At 28.9% G+C, this 27,500-nt stretch overlaps 5 protein-coding genes across 19 annotated transcripts in view; 3 read left to right on the plus strand and 2 right to left on the minus strand.

Moving 5' to 3' along the window:
- LOC124953074 (C-type lectin 37Da) overlaps positions 1-2,591 on the plus strand; it is a 7,411-nt gene extending 4,820 nt beyond the window's left edge. The window contains exon 4 of one of the 2 annotated variants that reach the window (XM_047503965.1): positions 141-278. Coding sequence is in view for 1 of the 2 variants with exons in the window: in XM_047503964.1 (XP_047359920.1) it covers positions 141-930 (790 nt within the window). In the remaining variant the exon portion in view is untranslated. Of the gene's footprint in view, positions 1-140 lie in introns of both variants that reach the window. The other variant, XM_047503964.1, reaches the window with a different exon arrangement.
- LOC124953073 (cytosolic carboxypeptidase 1-like) overlaps positions 1-15,891 on the minus strand; it is a 36,675-nt gene extending 20,784 nt beyond the window's left edge. For 3 of the 11 annotated variants that reach the window (XM_047503962.1, XM_047503961.1, XM_047503963.1), the window contains exons 1-14: positions 12,647-13,299; positions 11,061-11,209; positions 8,531-8,613; positions 7,344-7,455; positions 6,989-7,131; positions 6,691-6,835; positions 6,449-6,580; positions 5,941-6,084; positions 5,234-5,405; positions 4,869-4,935; positions 4,608-4,786; positions 3,832-4,459; positions 2,881-3,393; positions 2,611-2,789 (exon numbers count right to left, since the gene is read on the minus strand). In XM_047503962.1, the coding sequence (XP_047359918.1) occupies positions 2,611-2,789; positions 2,881-3,393; positions 3,832-4,459; positions 4,608-4,786; positions 4,869-4,935; positions 5,234-5,405; positions 5,941-6,084; positions 6,449-6,580; positions 6,691-6,835; positions 6,989-7,131; positions 7,344-7,455; positions 8,531-8,613; positions 11,061-11,209; positions 12,647-12,741 (2,741 nt within the window). In that variant the 5' untranslated portion in view covers positions 12,742-13,299. Of the gene's footprint in view, positions 1-2,610; positions 2,790-2,880; positions 3,394-3,831; positions 4,460-4,607; positions 4,787-4,868; positions 4,936-5,233; positions 5,406-5,940; positions 6,085-6,448; positions 6,581-6,690; positions 6,836-6,988; positions 7,132-7,343; positions 7,456-8,530; positions 8,614-11,060; positions 11,210-11,286; positions 11,559-12,577; positions 13,300-15,339; positions 15,439-15,764 lie in introns of those variants that run through there. The other 8 variants (XM_047503954.1, XM_047503952.1, XM_047503953.1 and 5 more) reach the window with 7 other exon arrangements.
- Positions 15,892-19,689: 3,798 nt separating this feature from the next.
- LOC124953080 lies at positions 19,690-21,972 on the plus strand. Of its 2 annotated transcripts, none has more exons than XM_047503973.1 (4): positions 19,690-20,365; positions 20,613-20,792; positions 21,033-21,152; positions 21,311-21,972. In XM_047503973.1, the coding sequence occupies exons 2-4, from the start codon at positions 20,718-20,720 to the stop codon at positions 21,527-21,529; spliced, it is 414 nt and encodes a 137-aa protein (XP_047359929.1). In that variant the 5' UTR covers positions 19,690-20,365; positions 20,613-20,717; the 3' UTR covers positions 21,530-21,972. The 2 variants fall into 2 exon arrangements, with proteins under 2 accessions (XP_047359929.1, XP_047359928.1); XM_047503972.1 differs by having other exon boundaries at positions 20,084-20,119.
- A 383-nt stretch (positions 21,973-22,355) lies between these two features.
- Positions 22,356-24,239, plus strand: LOC124953075. The gene is made up of 2 exons (XM_047503966.1): positions 22,356-23,478; positions 23,877-24,239. Exons 1-2 carry the CDS (start codon positions 22,489-22,491, stop codon positions 24,180-24,182), a joined length of 1,296 nt encoding a protein of 431 aa, XP_047359922.1. The 5' UTR covers positions 22,356-22,488; the 3' UTR covers positions 24,183-24,239.
- The window catches only part of LOC124953079, an 8,323-nt gene continuing 4,401 nt past the window's right edge, over positions 23,579-27,500 (minus strand). For all 3 annotated transcript variants that reach the window (XM_047503970.1, XM_047503969.1, XM_047503971.1), the window contains exons 3-4: positions 26,527-26,764; positions 23,579-25,267 (exon numbers count right to left, since the gene is read on the minus strand). In XM_047503970.1, coding sequence (XP_047359926.1) covers positions 24,572-25,267 — 696 coding nt within the window. In that variant the 5' untranslated portion in view covers positions 26,527-26,764 and the 3' untranslated portion in view covers positions 23,579-24,571. The remainder of the gene's footprint in view (positions 25,268-26,526; positions 26,765-27,500) is intronic.

A 27,500-nucleotide genomic window follows, 5' to 3' on the forward strand; every position in this document is an offset into this window, starting at 1 on the left:
TTTTTCAAACAATGATCAAAAGGTCCCTTCGTCTTTGGCAACGTTTTCTTTCGACGATTATAAATAAATAAATTTGAAAGGAATGATAAAAATAAAAATGTGATATAAATTGATGGCGAGCTGAATTTGATTTTTTCCAGAAATCGAAGACCCTACATAACGACCACCTCGGCGCCGGCCAGCGACGACCAGATCGACGAGCACGTGGAGGAGGAAAATAAGGATGAGAAAAAACATGATGAAGTTATCGAAGATAAGACAACGTCATCGTCGAACGAGGAAAATGAAGAATCAGCGAATGAAGACGTACCCGAAGACCCGGTCGTTAGCAGGCTGATAACAACAGCCGCTTCCGTGTCTGGCAAATTAGATGATAAAGATGATCAACATGAAGAATCAACGACATCGAGCTTAGGGAACATCGAACGTCGTAGACAAACTGATGCATTTGTCCTTGAGAATACTAGACCAGACGATATTCCGGACATCACGAGTCTCTTCACAGCTGGCAACGATGATGGTCAAGTAATACGTCATCAAGCTAGAAAAGAGAATTCTGCGAGTGTATTCGATGGTCTTGAGACTCGTGAAGTCCTTCGTACGGCATCTAGACCATCAACCTCGGATATGAAGATGGAACACAGGGATTCTCTCGATTATGACGTTCTCTCGGATGCACCGGCTGATATACATACCGATGTCCAAGCTGAAACTGAACCGCCAAATAATGGTCTCGAGGATGCACATACCATTGGTCCTTATGACACTGTTCAAGACTACGTTAACGATCAACAGGACATCGGTGAATCAGCAATGATGAAGGATCAGGATGATGATAGTAGTACGATCCTGCCAGAGGCGGAACCGGCCTATAGGTACAACATCAAAGTGCGCACCAACGGCAAAGTATTAGACCCTCCGTCCAAGTAACGCTTTACTCTTTAGGCATCGACGCCTTCGTTAAACGCGTTCATTCGTCTACTAAGAAGAATAAGAATAAGAAGAAGAAGAAGATAAAGAAGATAAAGATTAAATGATAAAGAAGAAGATCGACGATGAAGATAAAGGATACACGAAATGTCTCACGAAAAGGAGATTGCTAGCGATCATTAAAACAAGTTCTTCTAGTCCAAGAACACTTTGACACTATCAACATATCTTATCTCTATCTTATTTCTGATCAAACACGAATCCATTATTATAGATTTAACGAAAATCGCAAGCAATTTTTTCCAACGTCGTAGGAACCTAACTTCTTCGCGTTTTCTTCAAACGTTATCTGTAATTCTATTTTTTAACACACGTTCATCGTCGCGTTTATCGAAAAAGAATAATAATAATAATTATAATAATAATAATAATAATAATAATAATAATAATAATAATATTAATGATAATGATAATAGAAATAATAATAATAATAATAATAATAATAATAATAATAATAATAATAATAATAATAGTAATAATAAGAAAAAAGAAAAGGAAAACACAGAGAAAAAAGAAAATGAGACACTCGTGAATCACCATAATCATCATCGCGTGGGTACATCGATAGTACGAGACATCATGCTCATATTTCGTATTGGTTAACGTTCTAAGATAAATATTACAGGCGTGAGAATGGACGTACTATATACTGGATGTCCTTGGTTGGAGGAAAATAGAAATGTCTTTAGCATGGACATACTCGATTTTATATCGTTTCTTTTTTCTTCTTCTTTTTTACTTTTCTTCTTTTTCACGTATCACTCTCTGTTCGAATGAAAAAAAAAAACAAAACAAAACAAAATCTTAGTAAAATTCTTTAAGAATATTTTTATCAAGCCATTATTACAAAGATCATCAATAGTGATGAATTAATCTCTGTTAAACTTCAATATAAATTTATATATTGTTCATGCGATAGAATATTTTAATAATGAAATCATTATCTTTTCTTCTTCATTATTATTAGTAAATTTTTCCTCCAACCGACGATGCCAGAACGTATCGATGTTAGTACGTACTCTCATCGTAGCGTTAATTTTAATGCATGATATTCGTGACGGCAACGGGCATCATCATATAACATCATTTCAATCACATAATATACATGCGTATGAATGATCTTAGATAAAAAGGAGATCAATACTCGCTCGTTATCATTTATTCACCGGTGTGGGCAACTGGTAGAGTCCGCTGACGTCACGTTTTATTCATCAAGATTAATCATCCCTTAGAATTAAATTTAAACGTTCGCTTTACGTCCACAAAACGAGGAGTTCAATGGAACCCCAAATGAACAAAGAAAACCTTTTAATTTTCTTTGATTGATAACAGGGATAACTGGGATTAACTCTTCCGTTATCTGGACGTACGACGATCTAGCCCTTAAACGATCTAGCTCTCTCCCTCCCTCCCTCCCTCCCTCCCTCTCTTCCACCTATCCTTCTTCATTCATTATTTTTTGAAAATCTTTTTCACTAAGCTGCTAAACGATAAGTCACGCACTCACAATAATTTTATACAATACTATCGTACAACAGCGTGATAAACGCTCAACTTCTGTAATAAATATCGATGGTATTATAATTCTATTATTATTATTATTCATGTCTTATTACTTACCAGCCATTGACCACACCTTCTAAGTTCAACATCGGTACTATTTTGAAGACATAATCATCACGTAAGCTAGTAGCATAAGTTGAATTGCTTAGAAGGCTCTCCAATGTTCCATGCATCACCCAGGAAGCGTTGCTCTCACCTGGATGAACTCTGGACGTCAGGAAGATAACTTTTCTATTCTAAATATAATATTATCAAAGGATAATAATTTAAAGTTTCAGGATAAAAATATTTAATTGTAATAAAATATATAAAAGATATATAACTCACTTGTGTAGGATTGCTCTTCGAGTCTGGCGATGTTATAGTCAATACTGGATTTTCATTGTTATTTAACGACTCGCAAAGTGACTCAGCACGAAAATAAATGTTAGAGGATGAAAGCTTTTTGGTCCATTTCCAAATATTTGTCATCAATTGGCTATAGGTATAAGGGAAGTGATAAGCCAGATAACAAACGTCATAAGCATGGATAAAGGTGACAGTGAACGATGTCGTCAAATAGTTTTTCCCTTTTGTTGGTCTCTGATAACAATTTCTATAATAACAAATATCTGTTCCAGTTCTGACCCAATATGGTCGACCCAATTGTGCCTCGGTTACGCTAAATAGTATAGGCTTCATGCCGAAATTAAATTGAGAATTTGCCTTCTCGCAATTGACGATATTAAACGTGTAAGAAACGTTTGCTTCCATATTTGAAACCTCGAAGTAAAACCATTGATGTCTAGAGGCACTGTTAACGTCTGGCGTTAAGATCAAATCGTATTCTCTCAAGCCTATCTGCAAGAAAAGACAAAAAAAAAAATACAGAGAAACGATATGAAAGGATATATGCATGAAAATGATATACAACAAAACAAATATATCTTGGCTAAGTCAATATTTGGAATGAATTAGCACGTTCATTTCTCAATATACAATTTCGTAAATGAACAAAAGAAATCAATGTATTAACAATGATCGTTTGATTAATTTAAATAAAACATTAATGATGATCATTTTAATTAACGATTATTATTAATTAAAAAATTAATCTTTTTAATAATGATCAACTTATTGATTTAAATGGAATATTAATGAAGATTATTTTAATTAAATGTCTCTATTGATTTGTTAATGAATGACTATAGGTGATTCGATGATACATATTAATGATCATTTTCAGTACAATTATTAATGAACGCGTTAACACAGTTTAAACAAACATTCTGATTGTACCTTAATAGCTTTCCTAAGATTTCCACTTTCAAAACGAGACTCAAATTGCAAATGTTTAGTCTCCAAGTTTCTTTTTCCAATTCTCTTTTCGTCCCAATTACAAAGTAACTTGTTTTCCGTAATTCTATCATTCGACGACAAAGACGTCGTTACATTGTCGAGATCATAAACAATCTCTTGAATTGTTGTACCAGCATGTAGTCCCCTTTCAACGCAAGTTAACAATTTAGCACGACAAACTTTTCTATCCTTGCTGTTCAATGGTTCTGGTTTTCCTAATGAATCACCACCGACCAGATCGGGATAAGCAACTTTGACAAAACTGATAACACTTTTCACTTTGCTCGCTATTAAACAATAAGCATGCCTATCAGTGGTAGTCGATGAAATATCTTTCAATGTTTTCAAATCAGATTTTGTATTATCCGATTTAATTTGATGTTTTAATGATCCATTGGTATGGGTATCTTTTGGGAAACTTTTCGATTTGGATATTTTTGTATAACGTGAGAACGTTCTATCGTCGTCTAACGTTGAATTCGTCGAGTCTATAAACTTTTCTGATGACGATTTAGCAAGGCTAAGTTGTAACTGAAGATTGCCTAGCTCTTTAAAGAAAACATTATACCTAAAACGAAAATTCATAATGTTGGATAAATATTGAGATCTTGTGAAAATTATAAAAAAAAAAAAAAAAAAAAGAAAAGGAGAGATAAAGAGAGAGATGGAAGAAAAAAAGACAAATAATATTCAATGATGAAACCAATGAAATTTACCCAATCAAATCCTCTTCGTTTCTTTGAGACGTGAAAACTCCGGCAAAAAATTTACTCTCGTCTATTTCCTCGCTGGGATACAAATTCTTATCACTTGTTCTCCTCGAACTATGACTATCTTCGTCATCTCCTGAATCGAAATCACTGTATAATCTTCCAAGCGAGGCCACGCTGTTAGCCTTAAAAGAAATATTCAAATTAAAGAATCTGGGCAAACTCTTCTCCACAATTTTATATGACTAACTAAACTGCGACACGTACTTGACTGTCAAGGTCGCTGCCACTTTCAATGCTGTTAGCCCTGGCATTTGCTTCCGGCAAAACAAATCTGAATAAAAATACGTAAATAAGTAAATAAATAAATACATAAATAAATAAATAAATAAATAAATAAATGAATAAATAAATGAATAAATAAATGAATAAATAAATAAATGAATGAATAAATGAATGAATGAATGGGTGAGTAAATGAATGAATGAATGAATGAATGAATGAATGTATGAATAAAATTGTCATAATAATTGTCATATTTTAAAATATAAACAATAATAAATGTTCTCATATATATATGTAAATTAAAAATGGACAGATCAATACTAGAAAACCTTGAAAGTATCGTTCACCTTGCAGGAGACATTTCGGGTACAGGCAACTCCTTCTTTTCCAGACATTGATTGATTATACCACATATACGCGACAATAAACAGTCGTAGGCTTTTTCCTCCGGGCAGTTTGTACAAAACCGGTACAGTAGCTGTAGACCATTGTTAGACTTAATAGCCTTCCTTCCAGACTCTAAAAGTGGGAAGAAGAAATATCTTTTAAACGATTCCGAGTTATCCGAAGAGGCTTTCTTCAAGAGGAAGGAAAATACATCTTCGAGACATGCACTTAACTGAGAAATCTTTTTCTTTACACTATTCATAAATGTTAAACCACTCGACTACATTACGTTCAAAAATTATCTTAAGAGGTATGATTTTTCTTTTCCCCTTATTTTTCTTTTTTTTTTTTGTTTATTTTCTTTTTTTTTCTCTTTTCCTTTCTTCTGGGCATTTTTCAAATATCCCTTGATACTTCGAGCTCCGTAAAGTGCGGAATACAAAATCCAAAGAATTTCAAAAAATGGAATATAAACGCGTCGTTGTGTTAAAAGGAAATTGTGAAATGACTTATAATTAATTCGTATGGAACGTTTACTGATTGTCAGATCAAACGTTTAACCGGACACGGTCGATGTAACTCGTTATAAGCACCTGTCAGCCTTTTTTTGCTTCTCTTAGAATTTTTCTGGATACTACGCGGTTTGCTTTCGTAAAAGGAACTTTACTTATTACGCAAAGATGCTGTAGCGTGTTCAGAACGTAGTTGGATATCTTCAGTCTCAATTGCCCGTCGAATCTCTCCCATCTCTCGAAAGTTCGCATCAGTTGTTGAACCATTCCGGCCTTTACAAATTTTGTGCAGCATAATTCTGAGAAAAAAAGAAAAAGAAAAAGGAAAAAGATAAAGGGAACAGACGGAGAATTATTATTAATTATATAATAAAAACAAAAAGAAAATAATTGTTAATAAATATGTTAATATACGAATTATATAATAATAATAATAATAATAATAATAATAATAATAATAATAATAATAATAATAATAATTAATATATAAAATAATATAATCATAAATATTATTAATTAATTATTGATGAATGTTAGTAACTATTATTAATAATAGTTGATGATGATGATGATGATGATAATGATAATAATAAATATTTTGTTCTTATATTTCATATCAATAATATCATTGATACTAATAAAATAATAGAATAACATACTTACTGCTCATTGTGAAATATTTCAAACATTCGACCAACGCTTTTAATTTAATATGAGGTACATGACCAATGCAAACGAAGGTCTTTTCTAATGTATTGGCAATCCCATCTTTGATAAGAACTTGTTGAGAAAATGCTATAAAAAAAGAAATATATATATATATATATTTATTCAGCTAATAAACGATTCAATCTATTTGATTAATATTACGATATCGATAAGTTTAATATTACAACGATACTTACAATTTTTAGCGAAAACTTTGATTATCAGCAACAAAGGAAGAATTGTTTTACCGTTGTTGTAATGTTGTTGAAGGAGCGTATGAAATATTTTGACATAATTTGAATTTTTCAATTTCGTTACAAATTTCTGATCCCTTTGACAAACCTACAAAAAAATTTATAAATAAATTTAATATATCATTTCCATATCTATTGTTTATAATTTATTATTTATTATTATTATTATTATTATTATTATTATTATTATTATTATTATTATTATTATTATTATTATTATTATTATTATATACACATTTACCTGTCCCAAAATCCAAAGAACTTCTTGTACAAGGACTTCCGAAGAAATACTATCCATATGCTGCAAATTCATTAAAAGTTTAACTAGGACTTGCGTGATCCCGGAATTGATCAGTTGAATGACCGCCATTCGGTTACTGTTTCCTAATTAAAAAAAGAAAAAAAAAGAGAAAGAGAAAAAGGAAATGATAAAGAGTTCATTCTTATCTCAAACTTACTTATTTAAATATTTCTATTCAGCAAAGTTATTAAAAGATAAATATTATAACGTAGATACATGTAGATTAGATGCGATCATATAAAGATTATCAACTACATAGATCAATGATAAAGATTAATTTATAAGTTAATATTACTTGTTGCATTTTTGTTCTTGTTTCCTTTCGATTTGCCCTTTGTCATTTTTGGTGATATACATTCGTGTAATATACCAGCTATACTACAATTCAACACGTAATCCTTGGAATTCTGTAAAAAAAGAAAAAAAAAAAAAGAAAGAAAGAAAGAAAAAAGAATTATTCATTTTAATATTTTATTTATTAATACGAAAAACGAAATTGAAGATTCTTATTGGTATTATTATTATTATTATTATTATTATTATTATTATTATTATTTTTATTATTATTATTGTTATTTGTAAAATTCGTTGCATACAAAAATCGCTTTTTGCTTTTTTGTTTTTTTTTGTTTTTTCTTTTTTTTTATTATTACCATTATAATTTTATTAATATAATTATTTTTATTCGTAAAATTATTCGACGACCACGATTTTTATATCATCTTTCCTTTTTATTTTTAAATAACTCGATTTGATTTAAAACTTGACTTGATTTTAAATAACGAAAAAGATTTCGATCGTCACGCAATTAAAACTCATAGTTCGTTCGTGCAACACTCATTAGAAATAAAAACGAACGGGTTTCTAGTTTAGTAATCCTTTCCGAGATAGATTGACACAAGAGTGCATAACTCGTTAATGCGACTTTGTCACGCTACTATTTCGTGTACGAAACTCGAATACTTTCATAGTTATCAGAGACGCTTAATCAAGTCCAGATGGTGTGGAAGTATTAACCAACGAACACGTTTCGCTTGACTTTCGTTTTGTGACTTTTTTTTCATTTGATGATTTACTAAAAATACATCCTTTAAAGTATGTATGCATTTATATTATAAAATTCATATTATAATTATCATATCGTATCATATCAAAACTGACAGATAAAATAAGATTTATTGTCAGAGAAATAAATTATATAAAATTGAATAATATTTTCATAATTCATTCTGCAGATAAAAAAAAAAAAAAAAGAAATAAATAAATAATGTATGTAATATTATTATTAAAGATCACCGATGTATGCTTTACTATAAATTGAAACCATGTTGAATGCAAAGTACAAAAGTTACAAATTTATGTATTTGTTAAAAGTTATAAGTTTATATATATATATATATATAAAAAGAAAAAGTATCTTTACCCATGGAACTCTGTCATAAAATATTTATAAAGTCGAAACTTTATCTCGATAAAGTTTACCTCAAGAGTGGTAATAAAAATCTCCATAGCACCAGAATTCTTACACCATAACTTCTCCAAAGTACGTTCGCGAACTCGTCGGTCTAAAAAATAAATTAAAAAGTTTTACTAACGATACATATGTATGTATGTATATATAACATTGTTCAATTGAATATTAAATAAAACAATAAATAAAATTTATGATCGTAAAAATAATTGTAAATAAAAAAAAAAAATATATATATATACATATATATATATATATTCTCTTTTTTTGCAACAAAGCAAACATACATTTTCTTGGCAAAGAAATATGAATAACCAAATGAACAGCTGTGAAGAAAGATGCTACAACTATGATGAGATAATGAACATACTGTTTACGTGTTCATGGTTAAGATGGTGTAATCCAACTTTCAGAATTGACACCAAGCCAATTCGGATCAATGCCATGAACGCAACTACGTGAAAAAATATATGTAACCCATAGGTTCAATTTATCATTCGAAAGTTATTTGCCGTTCCAATGTCAACAATGATTTAATCTGTTATTTGATATATTTCTAACAAGACCTTTCTATTCGGTTTAAGTTAATTTATTTGCCAACTCTAAAGCACTTAAGAGAAAATGTAAACTCTTGTAATAATAGAATATATATATATATATATATATATATATATATATATATATATATATATATGATTTAAGAATGACAATATGAATTAGAGAACAATTTCTATTAGAAATGAAATCGATGTAACTCATTCGAATGCATCGACATTTTTCCAGTTAAATGGAGTTCAATTAGGTACGGAATGAGATAAAATGTTCATATCACATTGGCCCAATTTCAATAGCTATCGATTCTATCATTCCAGTATGTATTGTCCGGATATCATTCGTTAGTTGGATAACAGCCAACTAATAATATATCAGATCGTTTGACGAAAGTTCTTATGTAATATTTTTTTTTATTAATCTTTAATACGAATTCTCAGAAATAACGAGATCATTCACATCCAGATGTTAATATCTCATAAGTCAGTTTACACATCTGTTCGAGAAATATCATAGTCAAACTGAACGTGATTTGATGTGAAATTTAGAGTTGCTCATTTTTATTATTATTATTATTAGTATTATTTCTCTTTTTTCTTCTTCTTTTTCTCTTCTTTTCGCAAACGAAAAAAAAAAAAAAAGAAAAAGAAAAAACATCGATTCGAATCAATTACGATGAGAAATGAGAGACACATGCAGACGAAAGATTTTATCTTTTTTTTTTTTTATCTTTTTATTTTTTTTTTTTTTTTTTTTTTTTTTTTTCATAGATTGTATCGAAATTTTCAAAAAAGTTTGACGTCGTTCGAAAAATAACGTTTACGTAGTCACAATCTAATTCTATATAAATCGGGTTATCGCTAGAAGTAGGTTTCAGAAGAAGAACTTGAACGAGCGCATAAAGTCCAAGTTATATATCTCTTAAGCGACCTGAATTTTCATTTCACAATTTTGTGAGTTATAAGTTGCTAATGTACAATTTAATTTTGTATTTAAGTATACACGTATTCAAGGGTAATGTTGATAACAATTAAAATTTATTATTTTATATCTTGACTAAGTGATTTAAAGATCTGAGAAACACTAAGAAATATAATGTTTCCATTGTACAAAAGAAATATAATAAGCTTACGATAAAATTTGTTTTAAAGCCAAAATTCCACTCTTAATATATCTATTACTCGAATTTCTATTTCGTTTTAATATCTGAATCGATCTAACGTACTAGCACTTTGATCTTTTCTCGTAGATCAATTAACGTGATATCGTTCTTAAAATAAACCTTAGTAGTTTCCCCCTGTCTGTTCCTGAGATTTTAGATAAGGGTAAAGTATTAAGGGTAAAATGTTCATTGAAAATAAAAAAAAAACGATATATTAGAAAATTCATTTGTAGATAAGTAGATAAATGGTAAAAAATATAAAATTTGTAGATAAATTCTTATTTTACCGATTTATTTAGCCAATTATAACTCAATTTTTTGTCATGTGTCTACGCAACAATTATATATGATATGAAATTTTATTTATTGAAAAAATTAATTACCCAAAAATATCCCAAGTTAATATATTAATATAGTATTATTTGATAAACTCTCTCTCTCTCTCTCTCTCTTTCTCTCTTTCTTTTTTTAGTATTAATATAATAAAATTACATAGATAATATACACTATAATTATACTATATCAATATAATAAAACATTATAAAAACTTCGAACATGAATTGAATTAATTTGATGACGAGATAAAACAAAGTGGAACTTAAAAAGAAAATAAATAAATAAAAGTATTATAAATATGTACCTTTAAAGTCATATGACTTTATCATTTATAAATTACATTATAAGTATTACATTAAATAAATGTTTCTATTTAAACAGGTAAAAGAAAAATTGAATTATAGAAAATTAAAATTAATAGAAATAAATAGATAATTATATATATATATATATATATATTTCTTTTTTTTTTATAAAAAATAAATGATTACCTGAAGATGTGACTCGTGCGTGTATCTTAGCTATAATATTTCTGAATGTTTCCCCACCTTCTTGTGGTTTTGGCGCGAAACTTCGTAGCTTCTCCAGGATAACGTCGTTTATAGCATCGTCCACGCATCTATTACTCGGCGACATCGCACTTAAACCGCAAAGCAAACAGTTAAAATTACATCGTTCTGGTAAAAGTGATGGTAACTTAAATGAGCTCGTTAATACCTTGACACAGCATGGCGTGCAAAACGATTATGATTTAAAAGAAAGTAATTATCTTTCAATTGTAAACGAATTTGCCGACAAAAATAATAATAATAATAAGAAGAAGAATTTTATTAAATTGTACAAATTGATAATGATTATTCTTAAAAAAATGAATAATATTATTCATTAATTTTTAATTGCAGAATATAATAGATTTAATATTTTCGATTGAAAAAAAAAAAAAATCAATCTTTCAATCTTAGATAAAATGTTGCTATGAAATTACGAAAAGACGAATTGATTGTCATTGTAACGAGAAATATTGATAAAAGATATTGATGAGAAGAAGAAGAACAAATTTTTTTTTTTATACAATTTCTAATAAAACAACATCATGAAATTATATTACAAATCTGTATCGAGAGATTTTACCTGAAAGAAATAAAAAAAAAGTCAAAATTAAATCCATTTAATATAAATTTTCGAACTATTGGAAATGTTAATTTTTCAATTACAAAAAAGAGAGAAGTAAACAAAGAAGAAGAAAAAAAATAAGAAAAAAAGAAAAACAATAATGATGAAAGAAATGAAATAAAAAGAAGGAACTATTGTTTCTTTCGCCGTAATTAAAAGAATATCAATATCTCTAAAAGATATCAATGAGTCTCTTTATTATGGCTCTGATCCAATTCAAACGAAAAATCTCATTAATTAGATTTTGCTATCAGCTGGCCACAGTTAGTCAATGTCACAAAAATGAAAATCATGCATAGGAAAGGGAACTTTCAAGGTTAATTAACGCAAAGACCGTAACGAGCTAAGAACGTTTGAAAATAACTTTCAAAGTTTAACGGGAAGCTAACAAGTACTAGAAGTTGATGTAATTAATAATTAAGCAAGTAGATACTAAAACAAACTGAGTATCTAATATATACATACATATATACGCGGGCATGTTCACACACACATACACGCACACATATATATATATAAGCACGCATGAACACTCGTAAACACCGTATATTTAATATTTAAGTTTGAAATTCAAGGGAATCTAGTTAATAAGTTAAATCTTAATATATGTATATATATTAAAAGAAATCCTAAGGAATAAAATGACGATGCTAGTTCCGTTTAACTGAGAAGCTGATAAAGCGATGAATGCAAAAGAAAAACTGTGATGACTGCAAATAGTAAGTAATATATTAGACAAAAAGAATGAGAGAGAGAGAGAGAGAGAGAGAGAGAGAAAGAGAGATATTTAACAGACTCATGGCAAACATATACATATACGCTCACGCATACACACACTAAGGAAGGACGGACACACACGCACGATACACGAATAGGTTGTTTCTGTGTTGCTTTTGATTTTTACTCTTCCTCTTCGATGTCCTCCGCATTCTCCTCGAGTGCAACCACTTCCATCGGTCGCTGGTTCTCCTTGTCGCACTTTTCCAATGCACTTTTCATCTCTTCTGCTCTTTCTCTTTTTTTCTCTCTCTCTCTCTCTCTCTCTCTCTCTTTCTCTATTTCTCTCTCTTTTCTTTTATTTTCTTTTTTTTTTTCTTCTCACCAAGATCACCTTTGTGTTTTCGATGATGATGATAAAGACTGAGATAAAGGAAGAAAGAAAATTATGATCGTTGAAATCGTTTCGAATTTATTAATATGAAAATTTTGCTTAAAGAAGAGAAATGTTTCTTTGTAAGAGACAAATTTGAATTTTGTTCTCTCTCTCTCTCTCTCTATCTCTCTCTTTTTCTTTCTATTTCTCTTTTTCTTGCTTTTTCTTTTTCTCGAATTCTCGACAAAATTCGCGATCCACACGCTTCAAGACTCTGAAGCGGTTTGACGTTTCTCGCTGCCAAAACTATGTTTAAAAGCATCATAGCACGCACGCATGCACGCACGAGGTACTTCTATTTATATCTACGGCCGCTTTCCAAAAACCGGTTAGTTTTTATTTATTTATTTGTTTAATTATTTATTTGTCAGTATTCTTTTTCTTTTCTTCTTCTTCTTCTTCTTCTTCTTCTTTTTCTTTTCTTTTTTTTTTCTTTTTTGCTTATTTTTTTTTTTTTTCAATATCTTTTTAATTTCTCACATAAATTTCTTTTTTATCAAGGACATTCGACGAGGCTTGAAAATGTCATGAAATATTTAAATTTCACGATGAATACGTGACTAATCGTTGTTAGAAGGAAGACAATAACGTACACGTCGAGATGAGTCTTAAAGAGAGATAGAGAGATAAAGCATACGTGCAAGATAAAAGTTAGTATTGATAATATTAAAATGTGAAAAAACGAATGAATGAAATGTTAATAAACGAAAAAGAAAGAATTTAAATATTAGGATGTTATAAGAAATATGATAATTAAAAAATAAATAAATACAAGTTAAAAGATACGAGCTACATAACGAACAAGTAATTAAGTTTAAGATGAAACGTATTTACAAAAAAAAATTCAGTAACGATTGACTTGTTTTTTCTAAACAATAAAAAGCGACACGTAATTATATATTTAATAAATATTATACGAACTCAATATATAAAAAAAAAATATATATATATATATATGATAATAATTAACAAAACCATAAAAATAATGAAAGATACAATCTATATAATACGTAAGATCGATGATAAGAATTATAATCGAATATAATGAAAAATTAAAAAAAGGAAAAAGGGAAAAGTAAATTGATGGACTAATTCTTTTTTTTTTTTTTTTTTTTTTTTTGAAAAATAAAAAGAGACAGATGTAGAATATATCTGAATATTTAGAGGAATGAAATGTACAAATCGTTGAAATGCACTATTCACATCTAATTTTAACATCTTACATTTTGTAATTCGACGCGAATATACACATATATATACATATATCTATATATATGTATGTATATATATATATATATATATATATATATATATATACAAAAGTATTAGTAATCTATATTATGATCTGTCAAGATTGTGTTTAGTATAGTACGTCACATGAACGAACGAAAAGTTTGAGAAAGCATACACGTTGTTCTAATCTTTCACGATTTCTAAGTTTCGCCAAAATGTAGGTCGGTAAATTATTATGAGACAGCTGATTGTAACCACAAAATGACAGTGTTGATTGATTATTTACACAATGGTATACATTTTCTAATAGTTTCCTTATGAAAGTGATAACTGATACAAAAGAGCGACAAAAAGCGACAAAGAGCGATAAAGAGAGAGAGAGAGAGAGAGAGAGAGAGAGAGAGAGAGAAAGAGAGAGAGAGAGAGAGAGGAAAAGAGAATAAAAGGAACGGAAAAGAGAACGAAAAATCGTTCGGTTAGGTATACTTCTGCGCAGAAGATGTACACAAATGAAAGGCCAAAAATAATCGTTTCGTCGCTATAGAACGATCAGAAGAAATTAATGTTTACACGGGATCGCACACGATAGCAATGCACTTTCCTCGAAATCGACCTCGAACACGTGTCTCCTTCGACTACCACTCGACCTTAATGTCAATTTCAAAAGAAATATACATATATATGTACATATATATACATATATACATATATATGTATATATATATATATATGAGAGTCGACAAACAAATTAATTCTTATCCTTCGTAAATTAATACTTTTGAAATATTATTATCAAATATATCTAATTTCAAATATACCCACACACACACACACACACACATATATTTTGTTATTATAAATTATCCTTTTTTCGAATACATAATATAAAAAAAAAAATAAAAAAGAAACTGAGCAAACCAAAATACATTGAATTATTTAAATAATCGAGATATTTACCTATTGAATAATAAATACATATATATATATATATATATATATATATATATATATTAATAAAATTTTTTCAAATTAATAAAATATAATAATAAAAAGATATTCGAATGATGTTAAATCACAATATGTTAGTTAAATAATTATATCATTATATCACAATCAACCTGTAAGTGCACAAAATGACAACGACAAGATAATAAATAAACGATTAGATAATGAAAGGATTTCAAAAAAGAGAAAAAGAAAAGAGAGCTCACCGTAGAGGGATATTTTGAATGAATTTCTTCGATTAAAAATGAAAACTGAAAATTCACTTACACTCGATATTTATAGTTCCCCTCATACACACGACTATGAAAACGTAAACGCTCTCGTGGCCATCCGTACGAACATCCGACTAACCTTCGAAAGTAACAACAACGGCTACGACGATAACAACGACGACAACGATGACGACGACAACGATGACGACGACAACGATGACGACGACAACGATGACGACGACAACGATGACGACGATAACGATGACGATGACGATGATGACGACGACGACAAAGAAGAAGAAGAGGAGAAAAAGGAGGAAGGAAAAAATGAAACAGATTATTCGTTTAAATACGCCCTGTTACAAGGACCTAACTGATTCAAGAAGGACGAAATATCCAATTCGAAATGGTTTACTTACGTGACGTCACACTCACGAAAATTCGATGTGATATTACACGTATATCGAAATGAAACGAGAGAGAGAGAGAGAGAGAGAGAGAGAGAGGGGGTTGGAGAGATATAGAGAGTGTGAGAGAAAATGATGAAAATTGTAATATATGGATTGAAATAAAAAGAGAGAATGAGAGAGAGAGAAAGAGAGAGAGAAAAAGAGAAAGATGAAAGGAACGTGCTCGTTGAGAGCAGAATCAGGTGTATGCGGCACTTGTTGATAAACACGAAAAGCTACTGCAGATTGATTAGTAGGCGTGCGAAGTTCCACGAGGGTAGTCGACGCCTCACGAACTTTCCTATCGATTCATATGAAAGGGCGCCTTGGTTCAAACTGGTCCACATGTTCTCTCCCTCTCTCTCTCTCTCTCTCTCTCTCTCTCTCTCTCTCTTTCTCTCTCTTTATTTCTTTTAATCTCCAATTCTTTCCAATTCTTTTAATCCATTAAAATCATTTTCTTATTGTCCTTCAATATAACATTCGTTAATCAAACAATTTTATTCGTTTATCAATGACCATAATTTCATTATCAAATTTTGTAATTATTATGAATTTTGTTTGAATTTTGTGTGTGTATGTATGTGCGCGTATATGTGTGTGTGTATCTATGTAAGAATTTCATATTTTATATTTTTAATAACAGATTTGAATGTCTATCTCTTCATCTTCATTCTCTTTTATTTTATTTATTTATTTATTTATTTATTATTATTATTTTATTTTATTTTATTTATTTTTTTCTTTTTTTGTTTTTTCCCTTTCTTTTTTTGTTGAAAACCTAATATGAAAAGTAATACGAAAAAAAAAAAAAAAAGAGAAATGAGAACAAATAATTATCAAATCTCTCTCTGCGATCGCTTTGAAAAATAAGAAAAGTGATAAGAATAATGCGAAAATGATTTAACTTCTACTTCTCACTTTTCTCATGGAATATCACGTAATGTTAAAGTGCACGTAGGAAATCCCGAAAATAACATCTTCGTGAGAGATATTGACGTCATTCTAAGTGGGATATTAATTCCATTGAACGATTGATATAGATAGCGTGCACGCTATGTGTGCACGCGTAGTATTTAAATGCGTTAAATATGTGTAATAAAATAAATTTTTTTATTTCCAATGAAGTGATCCCGGACAAAGGCATTTCCGGTGGTATCTCTTCATTAAAGAATTTACAAAATCAAGTTTTATCTTTTACGATCAGATTGGCCTTGGATATCTATAAAAGGTCTCGACGAGATTTAAACAAAACAAAACAAAAATCTTTAACTGATCTTTAAACTGATAAACGAACTTAATAATTTCTGATATAGTAATTAAAATAAAAGAAAGAAAAAAAAAATATATATATATATATGTGTATATATATGTATATATAAATGCATGCGTATAAATACTTCAAATTTATAATTACGAATGTCTTGAATAAATAATGAAATTTTATTGACTTAATATAATAATCTTTCCGATTTTATTTATAATAATTGAAATGTATTATTTAAATTAATTCTCTTTCCGATATTATTAATATAAATATATTCGATTTCACACGATTTCAAACGACTTTATCGACGAAACTTTATCTTTTTCTTTCATTTTGTTTTTCGTCAATAAGAATTAAAACGCATAACAGACATATATACATATCTCCGTATAAAATGTACGTTTAATAATGATTATGACGAAAGATTTAACCTGGCACAGCACCCTTTAGTCTGACTATCGTCATCATGATAAATCTTCTTCCGACGTTCCAAACGAAATTTTATTTCTGCCAGTCCAAGCGCCTGTCCTCTTCGTCTACTTTTTCTTTTAACACGTAACACCAATTTTGGCTTTTGCTGACGCACAGACGAATGCATTTCGATGGTAATCGAGAATCTGACTATATAGCGATGTAAATATATTTAATATAAAATTTTCGATCTCGCTAACTCGCTAGATCTTCATTTTATGCTTCCTTGGTAACTCCACGATTTTTTTTTGACTCATCCTGCCTTCAGCAAACGATAAGGTTACATAAGGTCAAGACGATGATCTCGATCAAGATGGACGACTACGTACAATGTGAAGTCAGTCCAATTTTTTCATTTCGATTATTCGAACAAAAAAAGAAAAATATTAATAACAATTAATATTAATATTAATTCGATAAACACGAATGCATTAATTAACATTAATTAACATTTATGAATTGTATTTTATGTACAAACACACACATACACACACACATACACACACACATATATATATGCATATATAATATTATCATTAATATTAATTGCTATTAATTAATGTATTCTCTCGAGGAAATTAATTAATATTAATATTAATATTAATATCATTGTTATGTCGTTCAATTATAATATCTAATTAATTTTGTCGAATAATTTAACAAATATAAAACAATTCTATATATATGCGACATGAGGCTTATAATATTCATGAAAAGATTTATCGATAAAAATATATAAAAATTAATTATTTGTTCTATAAAAGAAGAAAAGAAGAGGGGAGGGGTAAAAAAAGAACATTTCATGATTTTAATTCAAATTCAAGTCTATCTAAAAAAAAAAAAGAAAAAAAAAAGAAAATGAAAAAGAAAAGGAAGATTTTATTTGTTTAATTTTTTTTTCCTCTATTTCTTTTTTTATATTAAATAAAGCCACACCCATGTGAACGATCGTTCTCGATCTCTAAGGAACATCGATCAAGCATCGTGTTACGGTCTCGTAGGAGGGTGACGTTGCCTACAACTTCGGGTGGAATATTAGAAATGCAAATTCGAACGTGAAAGATAACACTCGACCACACCCTCCTCATCCAAATGATCTAAACGCGAATTCGACGATTTTTCAGCCGGTTTACACACTTCTGCATCGCCATAGATATATAGGGTGAGTCACATGATTCTTTAGATGTTATCCTGTTGATCACCACCATTGAAAATCATTTTCATGATAAAAAAAAAAAAAAAAATAAAGCTATCTGAAGAAAATATTCTTATAAGAATCGTCATTCTATTATATTTTGAATTTTATTATTAATAACTATTGAAGATCATTCATTTTATTATTAACAGTCGAAAAAATTAAAATAAAAAAGAAAGACATTAGTATGAATAAAAAGAGATCGTTAAAAAATTTATAAAAAATAATAACCATTGTGAAGATTATTATTTTTATTATAGATAATTAAATCGTTTAAAAAAGAAAGAAAAAGAAAATATTCTTGCAAATTAAAATAACGTTAATTTTATCTTCTTATTATTATTAATATTATATTTTTAATAACTATCGAAGATGATTTTTATTATGGAAAGTATTAAAAAGAAATCGTCATTATATTATTATTAATTGAATAACTACGTTCATTAATTATAACTATCGAGAATTATCTTTATTATAAATAATTGAACCATTGAAAAAAAAAATATATATATATATTTATATACTCATAAATTTTCTTCTTATCATTTGATTATATTAGAAATAAAGTATTTCCGAATGCGAAAAGTTATGCTTATGGCTCACCCTATATATATACGTATATATAGGTATATAACTTGTTTTCTTTTTACTCATCTCTGGTCGATACATTCGTCGAGTCATTCTAAATATATTAAAATTTTTCTTGTTAAAGTATTTACAATAAAATGTCGGAGATTTATCGATAAAGATAAGGACGATAATAAAAACGAACAAATCGATACTAATTACCGAGGAAATGAAACTCGATAATTTCTAACATCATCGATTTGCCAATTTTATACCGAACGATTAATATCCTTTTAATTTAATTATCTATATTTAAAAGTATCTATAATAATAATGTCGATTTTAATGTTCATGATTATTATCATTCAATCGGATTAATTTAAATCGACTTAGTGTTAATTTACAAAAATTAAAAAAAAAAAAAGTTAAAAATTAAAAAAATTAAAGTGAAAGAAGGCAAAAATACAAACGAAAGTATAGAAAAAAAAAAAAAATACAAACAAAAATACAAACAAGAAAATGTATATCATACAAGCGTAAATTTGCTCGTGCAAATTTTCCCTCTGTCGGCCGTGTTAAATATAATAAAATTAATTATTATGGTTGATCTTCCTTACAAAAACATCCTCCTCGATTGCCCATGAGAAAAAGCAACGGCTATGGGCTTGTAGAAACTAAAAAGGAAGACTCACGAATGATATTCACGTGGTGGGGGTGTTGCTCTTCGAGAACAGGATATATAAATCGCGAGTAGGGCTGAAATTCAAGTTAGTTCTGTGCTAGTTTTTCTCTGACAATAACTGAGATTCTCTGTACGCAATGCAGGTAAAATCATAGTCATCCGCGAATACAAAGACTATAGTGTATTCTGATCGTTAAAGAAATCTTTATTCTCTCTTTTTCTCTCTCTCTCTTTCTCTCTCTCTCTCTCTCTCTCCCTCTCTCTCTCTCTCATTCTATTTATTCGTTCTATTCACTTAACATTCTCTAACGTGTTAGAAAAGTTAAATAAAAAGATAAGAAAGAGAAAAGAAAAATAAAACTAATACATCGGGTTGGAACGAATCGAAGGTCGTACGTTTATTTTTTTTTTTCTGTTTTTTTCCTTTCTATTTATCTAAGTATATTCGATGAACGTGATCTGCATGTTAAGTATCAAGAACATAATTTATAATACTTTTGGTTAGATAACAAATTTCTCATCACGTTTTTATCGTAACTTATTGTTAGCTAAAAAGAAAGAAAAAAAAAAAAAAAGAAATAAAGAAAAAAAAAGAAAAAAAAAATATATATATATAATCTATAATAATAATAACAGGGTGGAACGTCGTTGCTTATTTTTTTAATTCTGACGATCTCAATCATTGAAATTCAATCTGCATCAATTGCTAAGTCATATCAGAGCAATTATCAGTATCCACAAATGATCCGTCCTGAATACTATCAAATTGCTCATCAGAATGGTCTAGCGCCATATTATATATACAATTCGTTTCAGGTAAGTGATAAATGGATCATTTTTATTATTATAATAATAATAATAATTATATAATAATAATAATAATAATAATAATAATAATAATAATAATAATAATAATAATTAATTATTCAAACTGAACTAATTCATGATAATAACAAATGATTTATTTTTTGATATATTTTATAGATTACATTTTTTTTCGTTTAATTTATATAAAAGCATAAATAATAAAATGTCAAAAGGATACATGTTTCATAGGTACATACTGATTTAACGCCTGGAAGTCCAATTATTTTGCCAGAAAAACAAACAACGACTCTTACTCATCTGCCACCCTATGGATATTACTACTACGACTTTAGATTCCCAATTAATCCGGTAATTAATAATAATAATAATAATAATAATAATTTTCTATTTTGTATTATGTAACATGAAAAATTAATTCAAATTAGTTTTATTTATATTTTCAAATATTGTGTATGTGTGTGTGTGTGCGTGTGTGAGTGTGTGTGTATCGAAATTTATTATCACAGGTATATCCGGTATTGAGTCCATCTCATCCTGGATTTATCCCGGTATCAGGAACACCACCGATATCGACTGATCGTCCATTCGATGTTGACAATGATGACGATAGTGGTATCGAAAAATTGGACACAAAAGTTGAGCCAGAAAAAGAAATAAGAAAGCCTGATACTAACGATGGAAACTATGACGACGACGATACGATCACTATCGAAGCGATTAAATAATATTTTTCTTTTCTTCCCTTTATTTTTATTTCTTTATTTTTATTTCTTTTTTTTTTTTCTTCTTTCTTTGATTTACTTAATACGATTGATTATTCATATAAATCCATTGTAATATAATTTTGATAAATAATTCATTCATCTTTTATTTGAACTCAAATCTATTCGAACGCATTCATTTCTTTTCTTTTCTTTTCCTTTTCTTTGTTTTTTTTTTTCTTTGTTAAATAAATCGATATAAATATGTTCATTGTCGTATACATTTCTTATTTCTAAATAATTTATTATTTTTACATTGGACTTTTCGTAATTTACCAAACTCATTCATTTCTTTTTCTTTCGTTTATTTTTATAAATCGATATAAATATGTTCACATTGTAAGATTATTTTTTCTAAATAATTTCATTATCATGAACTTTGTGATTGATGTGTTAAAAAAAAAAAAGAAAAAAAAAAAGAATAAATAAAAAAAAAACCTGCAGACCTTATTAAACTTATTATTATATTAACAATTATCGAGTTTCTTGATTGGACATTTGTAATATGACATTTTAAATCAATGGATTTCTCTTATCGCATGTATTTTATTTTTCAACAAAACGACATCGAAAGAAAAATACGGAAACGATAAATAGTTTCTCTCTCTCTCTCTCTTTCTCTCTTTCACTATGTATCGATTAATTTATATATATATATATATATATATATATATATATATATATCCATTATCTCTTCAATAAAGTACGATAATCGTTAGTTTTAATGGACTCATTATTATTCTTAGAATAAATCATAGAGAGAGAGAGAGAGAGAGAGAGAGAGAGACGCGAGAAGAAACTCAATAGAGGTTTCTGACCCCAAGCAACATAGATAATGAACGGACAAAGTCGTTCGCGAGAAATTAGATATCATCATTGAACTTTACATCGCGAATAAGCTCGGATCTATTCGGTAGTCTAACATGATTATTACGCGTAATAAAATCAATATAATTACTATTTCTTTGATAGTTTTATTTTCAGTGATAGCTTATCATGTAGTATCGACTCTGAAAATTGATAACGATGATACGTCTATCCAAAAACGAGTGAAATTATTCAACAATCTTGAAAAGAAAAAGGAAGAAAATTTGGGTTCTCGAAGAGGATGGATAAAAATGAAGGAATTCGTTCACAGAAAGAATCATCGATTAGAATCTTCAGATGTTTATCCAACGAACGATTATTCAATTAAAAAGGAGGAGGATGAATTGTTGATAAAATACGACGAAATAAATCATCTGAGATCGGATAAAAATGAAAATAATGATATTAATTTAATGGACGATTGGAAGAAATATTTCTTCATTTTTACCAATAATAAAGCTCGTAAAAATATAACAAATTCGAAGGAAGAAATATCAATGGATGGGATCAATCATTATATAAACGTAGAAAATATTTCAAATGAATTAACACTGAACAGAAACGTACGAGCTATTAATACAACGGATTATTATATTCAGAGAAAGGCAGTTATGGATAAGTTTCATGCACGTCAGCGTGAAATAGCCACGAAATATGGTAAACGATACAATAATAATAGTTCAAGAATCATTCATAGAAACAACGGAACGTTAGACGAAAAGATTAAAAAGTTTAAAAACAACGATCCGAATTTGGATATATTTAAAGCTTCATCGAATACTTCGTCATTTGGATCAGGATTAAAGAATATAAGAATTAATCAGAAAAAAGAAAATTTTGACTATAAAAAATCTGAGATCAATGAGAGCATTTTAAAGGATATCACGAATTATACTTTACCTATTATTCATAATTGTACGAATATAACTTTACACAGTGCATACTCGAAACAAACACGAAACAAATTGACATTATCTTGTACGAATAAAAAAAAGGAGTCGATTATTAAAAGAACTACCGAATCTCCTCCACTCAGACCAAACAGAGTAAGTCGACTAATTTTGATTTAACTCTAGTTATGCTTGTGGATTATAGGAAACCTCAGACCAACTTTGAACTCAATTGAAACAATTTGCGCTTTACGTGATTAATGAATGTTTTTTTTTTCTATTTTTTTTTTTTTTTTTTAATGACAGAATTGAAAATACGCTCTCAAACCTACTGATTATTATTTCTAAAGTTTCCAAGAATATACACTATTTTTTTTTGGAGTCAAAATTATTCGTTCTGTATAAATGATAGGCTGTTCAAAGTGTCTGGGATTTAGAACGCTCCAAGTGCACAATTTGACATTTTTTTTTTTGAGGTGTGTACAACTAGGGTTAAAAAAAAACTATATATATATATATATATCAACATCTTTCAACGATTTTACATTGTTTAGGCTACTGATGGAAATCTAATATGGGGCACGTGCAACGGTACATTGGTTTATCAACACAATCTATTACTAAACCTAAAAGGACCGTCCAATCTTGAAGCTGTCTTTGAAGTTATCATTGATGGGCCACTTTGTATAACTTGCGTTAAAGTAAACCCAATCAATAATACCGAAGAAAATGTTTCTAATGAATCAGGCGGACCAAATTATAGACACGTCAAACTCAAATTCAAAGGACCCGAAAACAAAGGTTTCTCGTATACGATCAAAGTTTGGGCAATGGTGAAGGAAAACGATACTTGCGGCTAATTAAACCCAATTGAATTCGTTAAGAAAAAATAAAAATAAGAAAAAAAAAAAAAAAAAGAAAAGAAAACAAAAAGAAAGAAAATTTCTAAAATTGTTATATTATAAAATCGTTAAGAAAATTTTTCAAGAAGAAAAAGAAAATTTCAACTACGAACAATGTGTATTTTGTGCAGTCTCTATCAGCCTCGAAAGTTTCTCAAGAAGGATCCTCGAGAATGTTGTATCCTCAAATCACGCGATGATTCTCAAAATTGTCTTAATTTTTTTTCCTTTTTTTTTTCTATCTTTTTCTTTTTCTTTTTTTTTTTTTTCTTTTTTTCTTTTTCTTTCATTTTACAAATCAATAAACTGGAATTTTGAGAACACATTCATCCACCGATTAAAATAACTCAACGCGAGTTATTCGGAGATGAAGTTGGCACTGGCGGTGGTGGTACATCTGGTATCTTCTCTCTCTTATTTCCCTCTTCCTTCCTTCTAATGCCATCGTTATTTTCATCACGACTATGACTCGATTGAAGACGTCCAGTCGATGATGGTTTTGGAATAACAGGTGGAATTGGTGCGAATGGTTGATAATCGACATAATATGTTCCAGGTATCAGATGAGGATTAAACGTATTATAAGTATAAAAATAAGGATCGTAATAGAGCGATTGATAATTTGGATAAAAACTAAGTGGCACGTCGTCCTCTCCATTTTTTCCATTCTCATTTTTCTTCGACGAGTCTTCAACAATTTTCTTCACATTAGAACCATCCAAACCATCCTCCTTTTTCGTAATTGATTCCTTAGAAGCATCATCGTCTTCCGGTTTAGCAATATTTTCAATATTCGGTGATTCTGTACGCGGTAGATGTACCACTTCTGGTCCAGCAAGATGAGGTGCTACGTGAGTATAATAAAATGGTGGAACGTAACCAATCGCAGTTCGATGAATCACTGGTTGTATCACTGGATAAGCTCTCGACGGTGAAAGATTTTGATTACTTGTGATAACGGCGTTGTATACTTTTGGCACCCTCAATAAGCCTGGTTCTGATGCCACGATGCATATCAATAGCGATACGATCAGGATCCTCATCTGAAGAAAGATTAGGCTACTTAATGGGATTAAATTTCTTGTATTATCTTTCTTTTTTTTTTCTTTTCTTTTTCTTTTGTATAATACTATATATTAACATAATTGATCTTAACATGAATAAATCTAAATTCTAAATTCTTCAAGAAACGTTTAGATAAGTTTATTGAAATTACGTATAATTGTATTATAAAAATTATCGAACAAAGATATTTCCAACTTTTTCATATGAATATCGATAGATTCTAAATCAAAGATAATAATTATTTGAAGAACGAATCAACGATGAAATTCAATGGACATGTATGTTGCAATTCGACGGGTTACATTAAAGACCTTAATTTAATCTAATATCCACATTTTTATCATACCACGATAAACGTAGGTTTTTTTTTTTTTTTTTATTAATAAAATTATTTGATTGACTGATTTCAAAAGTAGAAGAATAAAAATCAAAAAAAGAAGAAAAGAAAAAATAAAATGAAATCAGTCGACACATAAATATATACGTCCTACATTCTTTATCCACGTTCCTGCCACGTGTCGACGTACTCGCCTTAGATATTGTTTCTGGGAAGGTAAGTAGTATGTCGATAAAAGAAGAAAAGAAAAAAAAAAGAAAAAAAAAAAAGAACAAAAGAACTGAATGAATAAGATAAGGAAAGAAAGAAAAAAGAAAGAGAGAGAAAGAGAGAGAAAGAGAGAGAGAGAGAGAGTGAGAGAGAAGGAGAAAGAGAAAAAGAAAGAGAGAGAGAGAGAGAGAGAGACAAGGATCTTGCGTGTATGCATGTGAGAATGTATAAAAGATACGAGGCGAACGTGCATAGAATATTTCATCGAAATAAAATCCACTGTAGGCGTTCATGCGATCGCTATATGTTCATCTGATCTCAAATATAAAAAAAGAAAAATAAAGAAAAAAAAAAAAAAAAGAAAGAAAGAAAGAAAAAATGGAAAGAAAAAAATCAGTCCAAAAAAGAAAACAAGAAGAAAACAAATTTATCGTCAAATCTATCTTAAAAAATCTTAATGATATATAACAAAATAATTAATTTTCATTCGTTTATATTTCATTTGTATATGATAAATTCATATCATTCGATCTTATTGATAAATGAAAAGAAAAATTTTGATGATAAATAAAAAGAAAAATAAAAGAATAAGAAAAGAAAAGAAAAAAAAACAAAACAAAAGAGGAAAAAGAACTTGTCGCAATATTTTTAAATTATTAAAATTCTTTAATAAAAAGACAACATGCTCACCTTTATCGTATCAACGCCACAATTGCCCTTCTCGAAGCTACGTGTCGAAAAATGTTGTCTGTTAAGAACGGGGATCGTCGAGAAGCTGACAGCAAGTAGCAAGAGAGCTGCATGCTCCCGTAGTATATATGGCTCATGGGGTCTCAGGGTTCAAGTCCCAACTCCCCCACTACGTAACCAACTCGGCGAAAGTACTCACCGATAGTCATGTACTATAAGGTCCCAACTTCGAGTCTGACTATAATAATATAAGGAGTGCTGATAAAACGTAGAAGGACGTCAACCAGGTTGACGTTCCATCCGAATCTAACGTGCAACTTTCTTTTACATTTTTTATATAAATCGTTGAATTATTGAATCAATAATAATCATCGAAGATCGTCGTAGATTTAGATAACAATCATATATCGACATAGTATAAATATATATATATATATATATATGTGTGTGTGTGTGTGTGTGTATGTGCGCGCACGTGTATGTGTATATGTGTATAAATATATCATTCGATTGAACAACATATCGTAATATTTGAAAACGAAAGTGGGCTACTACCTTGAACGAAACTCTCATTTTGATGTCACCTTATTAGGACGAGATATACAAAAATATATAATCGATTTAATCGAATACCGATCTCTTGTTTACATATTTATACCTATGTAAAATTTGAAATGCAGTTGAAATACAATAATGGCCAATGTCACTTTTCATTTTTATCAAATTTCCCTTTTCATAATATATATATATATATATATATATATATATATATATATATATATATATATTATATATATTTTATATCAATATATATATTCATATAAAATATATACGTGATATAAATATTCATGTATATACATATATACAAACGCATATTGCATTATTACATAATAATATTATTTGACCATCAATGAAATTTGATAAAATAATTTTTTGTAAAAGAATTGATAAAAAAATTTCCTGATTGTCATTAT

Source organism: Vespa velutina, chromosome 11 (assembly GCF_912470025.1).
Source record: "Vespa velutina chromosome 11, iVesVel2.1, whole genome shotgun sequence".
Taxonomy (NCBI): domain Eukaryota; kingdom Metazoa; phylum Arthropoda; class Insecta; order Hymenoptera; family Vespidae; genus Vespa; species Vespa velutina.